This window comes from Aspergillus aculeatus (genome assembly GCF_001890905.1).
Source record: "Aspergillus aculeatus ATCC 16872 unplaced genomic scaffold ASPACscaffold_10, whole genome shotgun sequence".
Taxonomy (NCBI): domain Eukaryota; kingdom Fungi; phylum Ascomycota; class Eurotiomycetes; order Eurotiales; family Aspergillaceae; genus Aspergillus; species Aspergillus aculeatus.
In genome coordinates this window covers 1,006,713-1,019,722 of record NW_017962985.1, presented here as the reverse complement: position 1 = coordinate 1,019,722, position 13,010 = coordinate 1,006,713, and the positions used below count along the sequence as shown (strand labels likewise).

The following is a 13,010-nucleotide window of genomic DNA, read 5'->3' as shown; positions in this document are numbered from 1 at the left end:
AAAATGCGAAATTCCGCTTGTTAAGGAAGCTGCAAGCGTTTTCAATATTCCGCGTTCAACTCTGCAACGACGCCTTTAAGGGAGTCAAAGCACGGTCAGATATACGTGCCAACTCCATGAAATTGACTCTTCTTGAAGAAGAGGCTTTAAAAGATTGGATTCTCTCGCTTGTAAAGCGTGGGCTTCATCCTCGGCCGGCATACGTACGGAATATGGCAACAATCCTTCTCCAAAAACGAAACTCGAATTCCACAGTCTCTGTGGGTGAAAAATGGGTATACAATTTTGTCAAACGTACTTCGGCTTTGAAGACTCAGTTCTCTCGAAGATATCATATCCAACGTGCAAAATGCGAAGATCCGAAGCTTTTAACTGAATGGTTTGACCGTGTTAAAGCCGCAAAGAAGGAGTATGGCATTCTTGATCAAGATATCTGGAATTTTGATGAGACCGGTTTCGCCATGGGAATGGTAGCTACAGCCCGTGTAGTTACACGGTCTGACTGCGTGGGCAAGCCGTTTCTCGTACAGCCAGGAAATCGAGAATGGGTGACTTCAATTGAGTGTATCAACGCCGCCGGTGTGGTGTTGTCACCGTACTTGATTCTTAAGGGAAAAGTTCATATAGAGGCATGGTACCAAGGCCTTCTTCCCTCTGATTGGCGTATCAATCTATCACCAAATGGTTGGACTTCCAATGATATCGGTTTACATTGGCTTCGTGAACACTTTATTCCTTCCACCAAGAACCGGCGGACAGGGCGATATAGCCTCTTAATTCTTGACGGACATGACTCCCATTTAACTGCGGAATTTGACGATATATGTAGTCAAAACGATGTTATTCCTATCTGCATGCCTCCACATTCTTCACACCTTTGTCAACCACTTGACGTTGCTTGCTTTGCACCGTTAAAAAGAGCGTACGGAAGCTTAGTGGAACGGCTGATCCGCCAGGGCATCCACCATATTGATAAGGTTGATTTCTTGGATACATACCCAGAAGCACGTTCTCTTGCCTTTAAAGAATCAACCATTTGCAACGCCTTTAAGGCTTCAGGATTGGTTCCATTCCAGCCGGACGAGGTTCTTGGTAGACTGGTTATACAGATCCGTGAGTCTACTCCAACCGGCAGCACTACTACTACATCAACAGTACCAAAAACGCCCAAAAACACGAAGCAATTACGGAGGCATGAAACTACAATTGAAAGGCTTCTTCGTGAACGTACAATCAGCCCGTCCTCGCAAATGAAAGCAGCGTTATCCTATATTGTAAAAGGATGCGAAATCGCCTTCAACCGGGCTGCTTTGCTTGAGCAGGAAAATGATGAATTACGAACTGGATTGGAGAGGCAGAACACCAAGAACAAGAGATCTTATCGTCGAATGGCTGGTCTAGACGGCCTCACCGTTGACGAGGCCAGAAACGCGTTCAAAAGAATTTGTGAAGCTGATCAAGTTGGTGGAAGCCAGCTTAAAGAATCAGCTGCCAGCGAGGAACAACCTCGCCGCCGGGCACCACCTCGCTGCAGCGATTGTAATACAATTGGGCATATAAGAACAAGGTGTCCAACACGTCAAAACACCAATTAAACACGTTAATTCTTTGATATATGGTGTATATAAGCTTCATCTTTTCATGGAAGGCTGTTTGGGTGGGCGCGGGTGCCCACTCGCTTGCCGTGCCCACTCGCTTACCGATTACGTTAGTTAGGTTCGGTGCTTAGTCATGACCTAGTAAGCCATGGTTGAGACGCTGTGTTGGAGGTTGGATCGCAGTCGGAAGATAGCTTGTTTACTACAAACAGAAGCCTCGGCCACCTGAGAGGCAGTAAGCTTTCCATCAATGAGCATATCGTGGATCATATCGTGGATTAGGTCAAGTTTTGATTGAGCTAGGTCTTTGTCGTTTGAATGTTACCACCGGCCGAAAAGAAGATACATTCTCATCAAGACCGAGAAGATCTTAATTACAGAACGTGTGTTATAATACTAGGCTGTTATCTCTCATACATACACGGCTCATCGATCTTCCAGCTTCATGCCAGAACTGGCTTAGCATTGTTTCATCCTGGGGTTGCTGAAACAACTGAAGAGTGTAGGTGGTGACACCAGTATCCGGAAGAACTCTACAAATCTTGGAATGGCAACTCAGACTATGCCCCAATCCCGGATAACTTCGGATCTGCATTGACACCACTAAGCTCCTCCCCCACATATATATTCAACAATAACCCCACCTTCTAACATACATCAACAGACCAACTAGCATTTCTTCCATTCGCAGATTGGAAAGTGGGTCGAATCTATGATGAACAACCATTGAAATATGTTCACTATCGAATTAACTAGAAAGTAATTCTAAATAGAAAGAACACTGCTCGGGTCATTACGATTATGAAAAATGTGCTGGACTTTGATAAAGGTGGGCTGTTTCGCTCTGTTGTGGGACTGAGCTTGCTTCGGACAGGATTCCTGTCCTGGGTATGCTGGTCGCATACTTCGTATAGGACGGGTGTATGTGCAAACTGCTAGGGCTTTCCATCAACGCTGTAACGGGTATCCCCCAACAAGGCCGAGCAACACTGGCGGTAAACTTCTAGAAACGCTACACGTACTTCGTTTTACTCTCATGACCCAGCAAGCGAGCCTATAGCGCAGACCGGGGATTATCTGGGCTCTCCGATATCGACACTTTGCAACGAGCAAATTGTCGCCGCAAAGGTGGCCTTACTGGGAAAAAAGCCACATGGCAGGGAAATCTCGGAGCCAGCCTCATTCTCCCCACCACGATTTGATCCACATAGTACCATCAACACCTTCGTTGAGAACTCGAAGAGCTTCCTTCCTTTCCGGCTCTCGCTATCAAAGCCACTCCCCTCACTCATACACTATCGGGAAAGCCAACCATACGGGAGCATTCAATTTCTCATTAGTGTCGATGCCCCAGCCCAGCCTCCCCCCCTCCCCCAGTGCCTACCTACTTATGAAGCAGTCACTGTACTGGTATCGCAACAGCCATCATGGCTTGCTAGAAGTCAGCGTAAACCGGTATGACATCCCTTTCGTTCTTGATGCGCTCTAGACATTGACAATCCTCCCCGTCTTCGATTCTCGCAGCCACCGGGGCTCACTACGCGCCGGCTCCAGCTTCGGCCCACCTGAAATTCCCACGAACTTGTTACACCACGCAATGACAGTATTCCACCAGACCAGACTATTCTCCCGACTGAGGACAAAATGATTCTCATCCGGGAAATTCAGCAGCCGAGTCTCAATCCCCTTCAATCGGCACGCGGCATACGCCGCCCAGCCCGCTGTACTGGGGCACCGAAAATCCTTATCGGAGTGGATAATGAGCATGGGCGTCGACCAATTCGTGAGATACTCGACGGGATTCCACTTCCGCCAGAATTCCTTTGCGCTGGGTGGGTCTCCATCCGCCGAGGGTGCATCGGTGAAGTAGGGCGACCCGAACGAGCGGGTGAGCTCCTCCTTCTGCGCGAGGTCGTCCCCAAGCAGCTCGGCGACCACATCGAAAACCCCGTCGTGGCACACGATTGCCATCAGCCTCTTGGCCAGCGGCTGACCCGCCACCCACAGGGCCATGTAGCCGCCGTAGCTGGCGCCAGCGGCCACGGCCCGGTCGGTGTCGCATTTGGTGGACAGGTTGTCTTCAACCCAGCGGAAGCAGCGCTCGATGTCATGGTAGGGGTGGCCGCCCCATTGGCGCGAGACCGCGCGCGTGAATTCCCGCCCGAAAGAATCCGAGCCTGTGAAGTTGGGGATCGCAACGATGTACCCCTGTTCTGCCACGAGAGCCGCATTCCACCGCCAGGTCCACGCGTCTTTCATGGCGGAGCTGGGGCCGCCGTGCATGAGGATGAACAACGGGTGCTTGATGACGGAGGTCGGGTCGTACTCGGAGGGCTTCAGGATCCAACATTGCACGGGGGTCTCGCCGTCAGGTCCGCCGGGGTAGGTGATGGATTCGACTTGCTTAGAGGAGATGCCGAAGTAGGCGCCGTGGTTAGAGGAAGTGTAGATAACCTGGCTGTTTTCAGATTGGTCATCGTTGCTGGTCAGGGGCGTGACGATTGAGAATAGCCCCTGGTCAATGAACGACGAGGACGTGGCCAGTAGGCGGGTCTCGGTGTCGATTTCGCTGAGACGATACAGTGCGGACACCGAGCCGGAGATGCTTAGCTCCTTGGGGATGACAGTTTGACGCTTCTCCTGGGAAAATGGCGGAACACCCACCTGGTACACCCGAGCCCGAGCTTGAGAGTTGGCCGTCAGATACAAATTGGTGCCATCGTTCGCCCACAAAATCGCGTCCGGGAAGACGTCCCACTGACTCCTGTCCGCAAGATTGACCGTCCGCAGAAGGAGGACAATGCTCATAGTGTCGACGTCCACGAGACCTATTGTCTTATGCGACCACTCCTCGCGGTCCTGGTCCACAAGAAACGCAGCAAGCGGGCCCTTGGGCGCGAAGGTCGGGGTCGAAACCACGTTGGCATGACCTGGAACACCAATCTTTCTTAGGGGCGGCAGTTCAGTCTCCTCGAACGTCGACAATGGGATAAAATACAGCGACCGCTGCGTTTCGATCCATTCTGTGTTTCCGGGTTCGCTTGTGGCGAAGAGAATCCCGTATGTCGAGATGCTCATCTCCGCGGAGCTGGACGAGTCGGCATAGAGGGGCACCGCCAGCCCGGTATCTCGCAGCGCATTTATTGGGCCAGCCGGAGACAGCTGCCATCTCTTGGTCTCGCCATTGAGTTTCAGCACCGTGAACCAAATGACCGAGCGATACTGGTCGACATAGGTATCCCAGCTTCTGGGACGACTATGCGCCCATTCACGCGCAGTCGTCGGCGGTTTCTCGGTCTTTGCTGTGTTATATAGGTTCTGATCGGCATCCGCCGGCGCGGTGAAGACAAGGGCAATGTCCCCGTTGTCCAAGACTTTAGTTCTGACATCCTTCAACTTCGCGTTGATGGAACCGGCGAGATGGGGTCTGGGTGGTGACGACACCACGGTCAGTACTCTGCTGTCTTGATGGCTTTCTCGATAGGATAGATTTGAGCCGTACCGTATAGTGCTATCAGCATCGCCAATCCACAGCTCTGTATCCTTGCTCTTCTCGCCCTCCCTCTCCCACAGCAGGGACGATCCCCGCAGCCAACGGAACGAACTTTCCTTGGGGTTGTTGCTGTATCGAATCGACTTTCCTGTTCCCAGGTCAAGTATGTTGACATCTGTAGAGCTGGTGTGTGTTGCGAGATCGTACGTCGAAACGGTGTAGAGCGCGAATTTTCCGTTATCATTCGGGACTGCTTCCGAGGTTCTTGGAGCGGTGACTAGGAGTCTGTTGGACGGTTCCGAAAGAGTTAGCAATATTGCTCCCCAATATACACTTGATCATGGCAAGGACATACTCGGGGGTGAATTTCGTCCGGGCTGGCATCTTGGGGGTTTGGGGGAGGTCCAAATTGACGACACGCCAGTCAGCGATGTGTAGCGATGTGTACTAGATAGGTACGTGTAGTGAGGGGCAGTTCGTCTTAAATGATATCAACCTGGCGGCCCCCAACCGGAGCTCCGACGCTGATAGTCTGACCGTGCCGGGACACCTGGACTAACTCGAGTTAGCGAGCTATATGTAAATGCCGCAAATGCGAAGAGCATGCATAATCAGCACTTGTGAATTATGCAATTAATTTATGCAATGATGCCATTCTGTTGCAGTGTGGCCGCGCTTATCAAGCTGCGCGTGCTGCTTTAAGCCTGGAACGATAAGGCGTTATCGGTACCTATCACGTGACAATCGTGGATCTTTCCTATCCCCTGTTATAAGCATAAGATTACGCACGAGTCTCCACAGCCAGCACAACAGAATGTCGCTCAAAGATGCCTTCAGCAAGTTCTTTGAGAACATCTGCAACCCTAAGAGTTAGCCATCAGCCGACCAGCTTCTGCATGTCAGCCCAGTTTATCCTCATCTTGATGTACCTGGCCACAAACATACGAATATGGACAAACTTCCCAGCTCTACGGATTGTATCAACAGGGAAGCGGACAGGACTTCAGCAAGAAAGAGCATCCACACATCTTCAATCGAAAGGTCATCTGAGAACCAATGCACTGCAACTGATGCGAGCAGGCTCAGGATTGCCAGCCGGTGGCCCACAAACCACGTTGAAGAAACCATGCTCATGTGATTCCGTGGCGTCTAGGAGAAGGTTAAATGGAATGCTTGGAGACAGTTCGCGGGTCTGTCGGTAGAAGAGGCCCAGCAGCCCTTCATCCAGCTAGTGGATACGCTCAGGGGACAGTATGAGACCAAGTAGTATCGAATTTGTGAGGCGGATCGGTATGTTTGAGAGTGGTAAACGTGGCGGTTGAGTTTGGGTATGATCATCCCTGTTCGAGGTACAAAGATGATTAATGATATATTCACCATAAGTACCAGACTGTATATGAATCAACCGAGACATGCTATATGCTCTCTCCCTGTTCTCATCGTGTAACGGAGCCCATCAAGCGAAGGGTTTATTCTTGGGTGTATGCTCCGAATATAGCTACCATGGGGAATATAGCCAAGAAGGAATATCTCCAGACATTAACTGGGATAAATCCCGGCGAAACGTCCATACACCACTCTGTTCCAAGTCCGTCTCACCGATATTCACCATAAAATTGCCCCTGGTCTTCCGCTCCTGCCATGATCTCATGCTGGACGATCCAACATTCCGGGATCGACAGCCCATGCGAGGAATGCTATAACCAAAACAAAAAACAACTCAGACACAGCAAGCTATAAGAACATTACCACTCCACACAGTCTCTGGCATGCAACAATTATACTACCGCGAATATGCATCTACGCGCACTCTCGACACTGACGCTGCCGCTGACCCTTCTCATTCCTCTCACCACATCTCAAACCCTCAACATTGTAGCTCACCAAGATGACGACCTCCTCTTCCTCTCGCCAGACCTTCTGCACACCATCCAATCAACTACGTCTTCCACTCCAACACGCACAATCTTCCTCACGGCCGGCGATGCAGGGGACACATCCTCCTACTGGACGTCGCGTCAAGCCGGTTCCCTGGCCGCCTACGCGCGCATGGCCAACGCCCCGAACACATGGACCGAGTCTACTCTTTCCGTCCCTGACACCATCCACGCAATCCCGTTATACACCCTCTCCGCAAACCCATCCATCTCCCTCGCCTTCCTTCAACTTCCCGACGGCAATCTGCACGGCGAAGGCTTCCCGACCACGGGCAACGTAAGCCTCCAACAGCTCTGGCAAGACAATATCCCCTCAATCTCTAGCCTAAACCCTGCTCAAGAAAGCACATATACAAGAGACACCCTGCTCTCGACCCTCAGCGAGGCCATCGCCTCCTTCAACCCTGTCCGCGTGAACACCCTCGACTTCACTCGGGACTTCGATGCCACCAGCCCCCCGGAAGATGGTTCATGGTCGGATCATAGCGACCATCTCGCGACTGCCCGATTCGCGCAAGCAGCCGCGCAGGACTGCGCGGCCAAGGGGAAGTGGAATACGGAGGTGTTCGGGTATATGGGATATCCGGTGCTGGACGTACTGCCGCAGAGTGGGAATGTGCAGGGCGCGGAGTTGGTGGAGAAGCAGTTGGTATTCTATACGTATGCCTTGAGCGATTGGCGGACTTGTCGGGACGATGGGGGGTGTAAGGGAGGCAATGAAGAGGCGTGGTTGGCGAGGCAGGTTGCTGTGTCGTCGAGTCCCGGGACAGTGGTTGCCAGTGCGCAGGTTGTGGCCAAGGAAAATGGGAATGGAGAGTTTGGGGGTCGCTGGGGATTTGTGAGGGCTGGCGACACAGTTGAGTTGACGGGGGAGGGGAGTAACGGGGCGTTGCAGTATCGTTGGAAGCAGGTGGAGGGGGTACAGGTGCAGGTAGAGGCTGCTGAGAGCCCGAAGGCCACGGTTATGGTGGCAGGGGTACAGGTTGGCGAGACGTTGGGGTTTGAACTGGTGGTGATCGGTGATGGGGGCGTGGAAAGTACGCCGGCACGCGTGAACTTGTTTGTGGTGCCGGGGGAAGATGTTGCACCACAGGCGAGCAATGTCACGGCTTCGTCGGAGAATGCGGCGGGTGGGCAGTCGGCTGCTAAGGCGGTTGATGGCCGGGTTGGGGGGTATCCTGGGGATGCGTCGATGGAGTGGGCCACGGTGGGTGGGAGGGAAGGCAGCTGGTGGAGACTGGAGTGGGACTCGCCGCAGACGATCTCCCAGGTTTACTTGTTCGATCGACCGAACACGTTAGACCAAGTCACGGGGGGTGTGGTGGAGTTCGATGATGGCAGCAGTACTGCCTTTGCTGCCCTCTCCGACTATGGTGAACCGAATCGGGTGAACTTCGAGCAGAGGTCAGTCCACGCTCTGACAGTCAGAGTCACTTCTGTGAGCTCCACGACGGGCAACGTGGGACTGGCAGAGGTCAAGGTGTTTTAACGTGCTTTGGGCAAGATGAGCATTCTGTACTTAGGGTTAGAATTATTGACTTCCTCAAGTCGATGGTATTCCGGATCAACATTCGGTGTCAGCGTTTCACGCTGGGAATATATGACGTCTAATGGTACTCCACGCCCCATGGTTCTTTCTGAAAGGGACGAATTCAATAAGTTTAATAAGTATCGAGAAAAAGAGCAATATTGTTGGTAAAACTAGGCAATTGTTAAAAGTCTTCACAGGAAGGAAAGTATCGTTCGCGATTTATTGTAAAGTATTGATTGATAGGACAGATTCCGTCCATGCCTAAGCATTCATAGGACTGCCACCTTAAAGATGTGAAATGGGGAATCACCGGGACTTAGAAATCCCATGGCAAAGACGCCACCCTGATCTTCACCCCGGGAATAGCCTCGAAGTCTTCAGCGACGCTGGGTGGAAACAAAGGCTCCTCATTATAAGGCACCCACCGCCGAGTCCATTAGTACAAGCTCTCATCGTTAAACTTCAAATCGAAGGTAAAGAGCGGCTCCTCCTCCGGATTGGTGTCATCGTAGGATTGAGCCATCCCAAAGACCAGGGTGTCCTCGTCCAGGCTCTCGTCGGGCCAGAGTTCTCGATAGCACTGAACCAGAGATCCGGCGCGGCAGAAGCCGTAAAAGGGAGGGGCTTCCGGAAAGCGTTCTCGGAGCAGCCGAAATGCCTCGGCCAGGCGCGGCTCGAGGGTCGCCCAATTGAAGTCAGCTGGAGGTGGAGTCTCATCGTCCGTGTCATGCGACACGGTGACTATCTGCTTATGCCCACAAGCATACGTATAGACGTAGAACTCCGGGGTAGGCAACTCCATTTCGGCGGTGTTAGACGGCCTTGCGGCGTGGGTTATCTGCGTTCAAAAATATCAAGACGAGTACTCAAGGGTATAAAGGGTATACTCCCAGGACTGGCTTGAGGTCTGGAAGGCTGATGATTCAACGATAAGGGAGGGGGGCTTCGCTTGGTCTTATATAGATGCCGTGCCGCTGCCCACTTCAGTGGATAAGTCGTGTGTTTCAAAGGATGTGAATCGCCTTCGTGCGGAATGTTTCGAGTTCGAGATAAAGCATGTCAGCATTCGAGACAGATGAAAATGGAAGAGGGTTATTCTGCTCGCCTTTGCTTGTCTTTGTAGTCTCCTTTTGTGTTGATGACTTCCGTCTCGAGACAAGGAATATCGATCTCTTTAGGACCGTTCTAGAGCAATACCTTTGTCATTATCTGATCAAGAAAGTTAAACGGCTTGGGCAGCCGTGTCAAAGAATGACGACAACGCTAGCTGGTCGCGGCGTAATCATAGCAATGAGAAAGCCGTTACCCCTTCGACAGAACATGTTTGACCATGGATAACAACACTTATTATAATTCTCGCTGCCCGCATCCGAAAGCGTCATGTCTGGTATGTTTGTATGGAAGTCTGTTCTGCTTCGCTTTCGAGGAAGTCTTCAAGTCCTAATCTGATTATTTGTCTGGGCCACATCGTCGATGGGTGGGGTCGTTAATGCGTTGTAGGTCTGGAATGGCAAAGCAACTAGATTGTTTTGCTCGCCATGGGGCTTAATGCCACTTTATCAAGGTCAAAGTAAGACTAGAAAGGGCCATGCATCCCTGTCAGCAACGGTGCTTCATCAAGAAATGATACCAAAGTGTTGTAGTCAGTTAGCTGGGTGGCGTTGCAGCGGCTGTTCTTGAGATTCCGCGGCCAAGATCCGCGCGAACATGACCTTGCGCTTTGCTGTAAACCGCGTACACTCGGAGAGGACGTGCTTCAGTGTCTGCCAGCAGGCTTGCTTGCATGGGCACGTCCCGGACTCGTGTTATTGTTCTGCGCGCAGTACGCGCAATTCGGGCTTCGCTTGCAGTGTCGGGCAATATGTTTATACGTCTGGCAGTTATACCACTACTGGATCCTATATTTTTGTCGTAATAGGAGTAGCAGCGGTTCTCACAGTCGAATTCTACAACCAGCGGGGATCGCGGAGTCTCCTTGGCCCTGCGGGTTCCAAGAAGCCAGCCCACCAGGTAATCTTGGTGGGCGTCGCAGCGAGCGGCCGGCGTTGTCGGCCTTGATTCTTGCGGCCAGGCTCTCTAGGCCTACAGTGGTGTCCACCCCCTTCACCACCACTCCTTAGGCACCCAAGCGGCTATATCCAGACGTAGCGCGGCGCGAAGACCCTCCGGGCCTTTCTCCTTCCTTTTTACTATAAGAATGGAATTCTTGCCTAGCTCGATCATCTCCTTTTTGTAGCTCCTCATGCCTGGAATCAACCTAATCAGAAATAGGTTAGTGTAGTATACCAGAAAACTGAGTATTGAGGTGAGGACCTGAGACCTATGAACACGAACAATACAATGTCTGTTTTCCACCAACTTGATTGGAATCCACAATTTCAGCGGCGGTAAGAATCTCAAGTGTCTGGTTATGATTGTTCATTTGGTTCCTCTTGCGTCTGAGGCTATAGAACCAATCTCAACATCATAGATCAACCCCTTTGATGTGGCCAACTCCCTAGCCGACTGGCCAGATGCCGCTCGAATGTCCGGGTCAGCCCTTGCCCGGAGCAAAAGTTCGATATGCTCGCCCCGTATGTGGCCTCCGAGTTGACTGGCGGGGTTGTGGTAATGGGTCTCAATGTACATGTAAAGGGGAGTGCGGCCTTTGTTATCTTGTGTGTTGATATCCTTCCCAGCCCCATGGGCGAGCAGAAAGTCGACACAAGCCCGGTAACGGTGGATGAAGGAAACGGCAAGGTGGAGTTCTGTCTGTCTATGCGCATTGGGTAGGAGCTGTGCTCCTTCTTCTATGAGGCGACAGAACCATTGGTGGTTTTCTTGGTTACGTGGCAGAGTATGATGGAGGAGGCTCCGTCCGCTCCGATCGAGGCTACTTAGGTCGGCACCCTTTTGCTTGAAGAGGTGTAACAGACGCAGACTGACTACTTCGACTTCAGCCTCCTCTTCATAGACACTACTCTGCCAGCAGTTAGCGAGGTGGAACGCAGTCGTTCCATCTGTAGTGCGGTAATTCGCCAGGTCGCTCGAAATCGTTTCGCTTAGGGGCCACAGCAGCTCGATTACCTCGAAATGGCGACCTTCACAGGCCCGGTGCAGCGGCAACCAGCCGTTTGGATCAGTCGCTAGAGGGTCGGCACCATGGTTTAATAGAAACTGAACCGTCTCCAGACGCCCATTCCCAGCAGCGATATGAAGTAGGGTCCCGCCCGACCAGTTCCATGTAGGCAGAATCTGTTCGTTGATATCCACGCCTCCACGGTCGAAGAAGAAGTGAACAATGTCTGGATGGCCGTTGCGTACTGACCGAGCGAAGAGGCTCATTCCTTTTCCTTCCTCGCCCCTGGCGGCGGGGCAATCAGGGAGCTCTACCCCGTGGTCAAGGAGCATCTGGATCATGTCCATGCCCATAGATGTGTCAATTGTTGGCAGGATGATCGGCTCGGGCGGATTTCCGTTGCCGGACCGACAAACCGACATTCGAGGAAACAAATTTGGGCGAGCGCCATTATCCAGTAAGAGGCGAAAGACTTGGATGCCATCCTGCCACGACACCTCCGGTAGACGAGGCTCCATCCCGTGGTAGGTGTCGTATTCTTGATTCAGGGCTGCGTCGGCGAGAGCTCGACCCAGGACATCCTCGGGACTCCCGGAGGCGGATATTGACGGAAGAGACAGGCGAGGGTCTTCGGGTGACGAAAAAGCGAGGCGGCAATGACTGCATCCGGCCACTCCCCTGCGGCGATAAGACCCGCAGGCTGCAGCCGTTCAATGAAGCGTTGCACGGCGGCCTCGCAGCCCCAGAAGGCCGCAGTCATGAAGGCTGTATGCGGTCTTCCCTCCTCACCAAGCTGTCCTAATTGCGTGCAGCAAAATCCAGCAGCCGAAACGTCGTCCTGGGAGGCATCCGCTCCCGCGTCGAGCAGAAGGTCTATTAATTCTGGAGAGTTTGCCATGCCGGCTAGGTGCAGGGGAGGTAAGCAAACAGCGCCATACGACTCACAGCCCTTCTGATTGACATCAAAGCCGCGTGAGATCAGGAAGCGGGCAATATCAGAATAATGGTTGTTGATTGCGATGTGAAGGGGCGTGTCGCCGTATGTGGGCAGCTCCGCAGGATCAGCAGAATCAAGAAGCACGGCGATGGCAGGCAAATTGCCTACTCGAGTCCATCCTATCATTTGTTCATTCACTCCACTCATTGCCGGGTACGGGACTCGTGGGTAGCATGCCATGACGTTTTAGGAGGCAAAGGGAGACATAACCCATAGGACAGATCAAATGGAAGACAACTACGAGGGGAAAGGAGAAGGCAATTTTACATGTTCACGTTTCGGGTGCGACCCAGAAAGATACAGGATTTACAGTACGTAACGTGTTATTTACTGCAGATTACAACCTACCGCCATCTGCCCCGTCAAACTCGCGCATGACCCCTGAAGCCCCGAAGC

At 52.3% G+C, this 13,010-nt stretch overlaps 3 protein-coding genes across 3 annotated transcripts; 1 reads left to right on the top strand and 2 right to left on the bottom strand.

Moving 5' to 3' along the window:
- Positions 1-3,083: 3,083 nt before the first annotated feature.
- ASPACDRAFT_53095 (uncharacterized protein) lies at positions 3,084-5,475 on the bottom strand (the record flags this gene model as incomplete). Its single annotated transcript, XM_020202692.1, has 3 exons — positions 3,084-5,025; positions 5,101-5,376; positions 5,447-5,475. 3 exons carry the CDS (start codon positions 5,473-5,475, stop codon positions 3,084-3,086), a joined length of 2,247 nt encoding a protein of 748 aa, XP_020055241.1.
- Positions 5,476-6,885: 1,410 nt separating this feature from the next.
- Positions 6,886-8,517, top strand: ASPACDRAFT_61596 (uncharacterized protein; the record flags this gene model as incomplete). The annotated part of the gene is made up of 1 exon (XM_020203670.1): positions 6,886-8,517. The coding sequence occupies one exon, from the start codon at positions 6,886-6,888 to the stop codon at positions 8,515-8,517; it is 1,632 nt and encodes a 543-aa protein (XP_020055240.1).
- Positions 8,518-10,977: 2,460 nt separating this feature from the next.
- On the bottom strand, positions 10,978-12,794 carry ASPACDRAFT_53093 (ankyrin repeat domain-containing protein; the record flags this gene model as incomplete). The annotated part of the gene is made up of 2 exons (XM_020202691.1): positions 10,978-12,182; positions 12,227-12,794. The coding sequence occupies 2 exons, from the start codon at positions 12,792-12,794 to the stop codon at positions 10,978-10,980; spliced, it is 1,773 nt and encodes a 590-aa protein (XP_020055239.1).
- Positions 12,795-13,010: the final 216 nt, after the last annotated feature.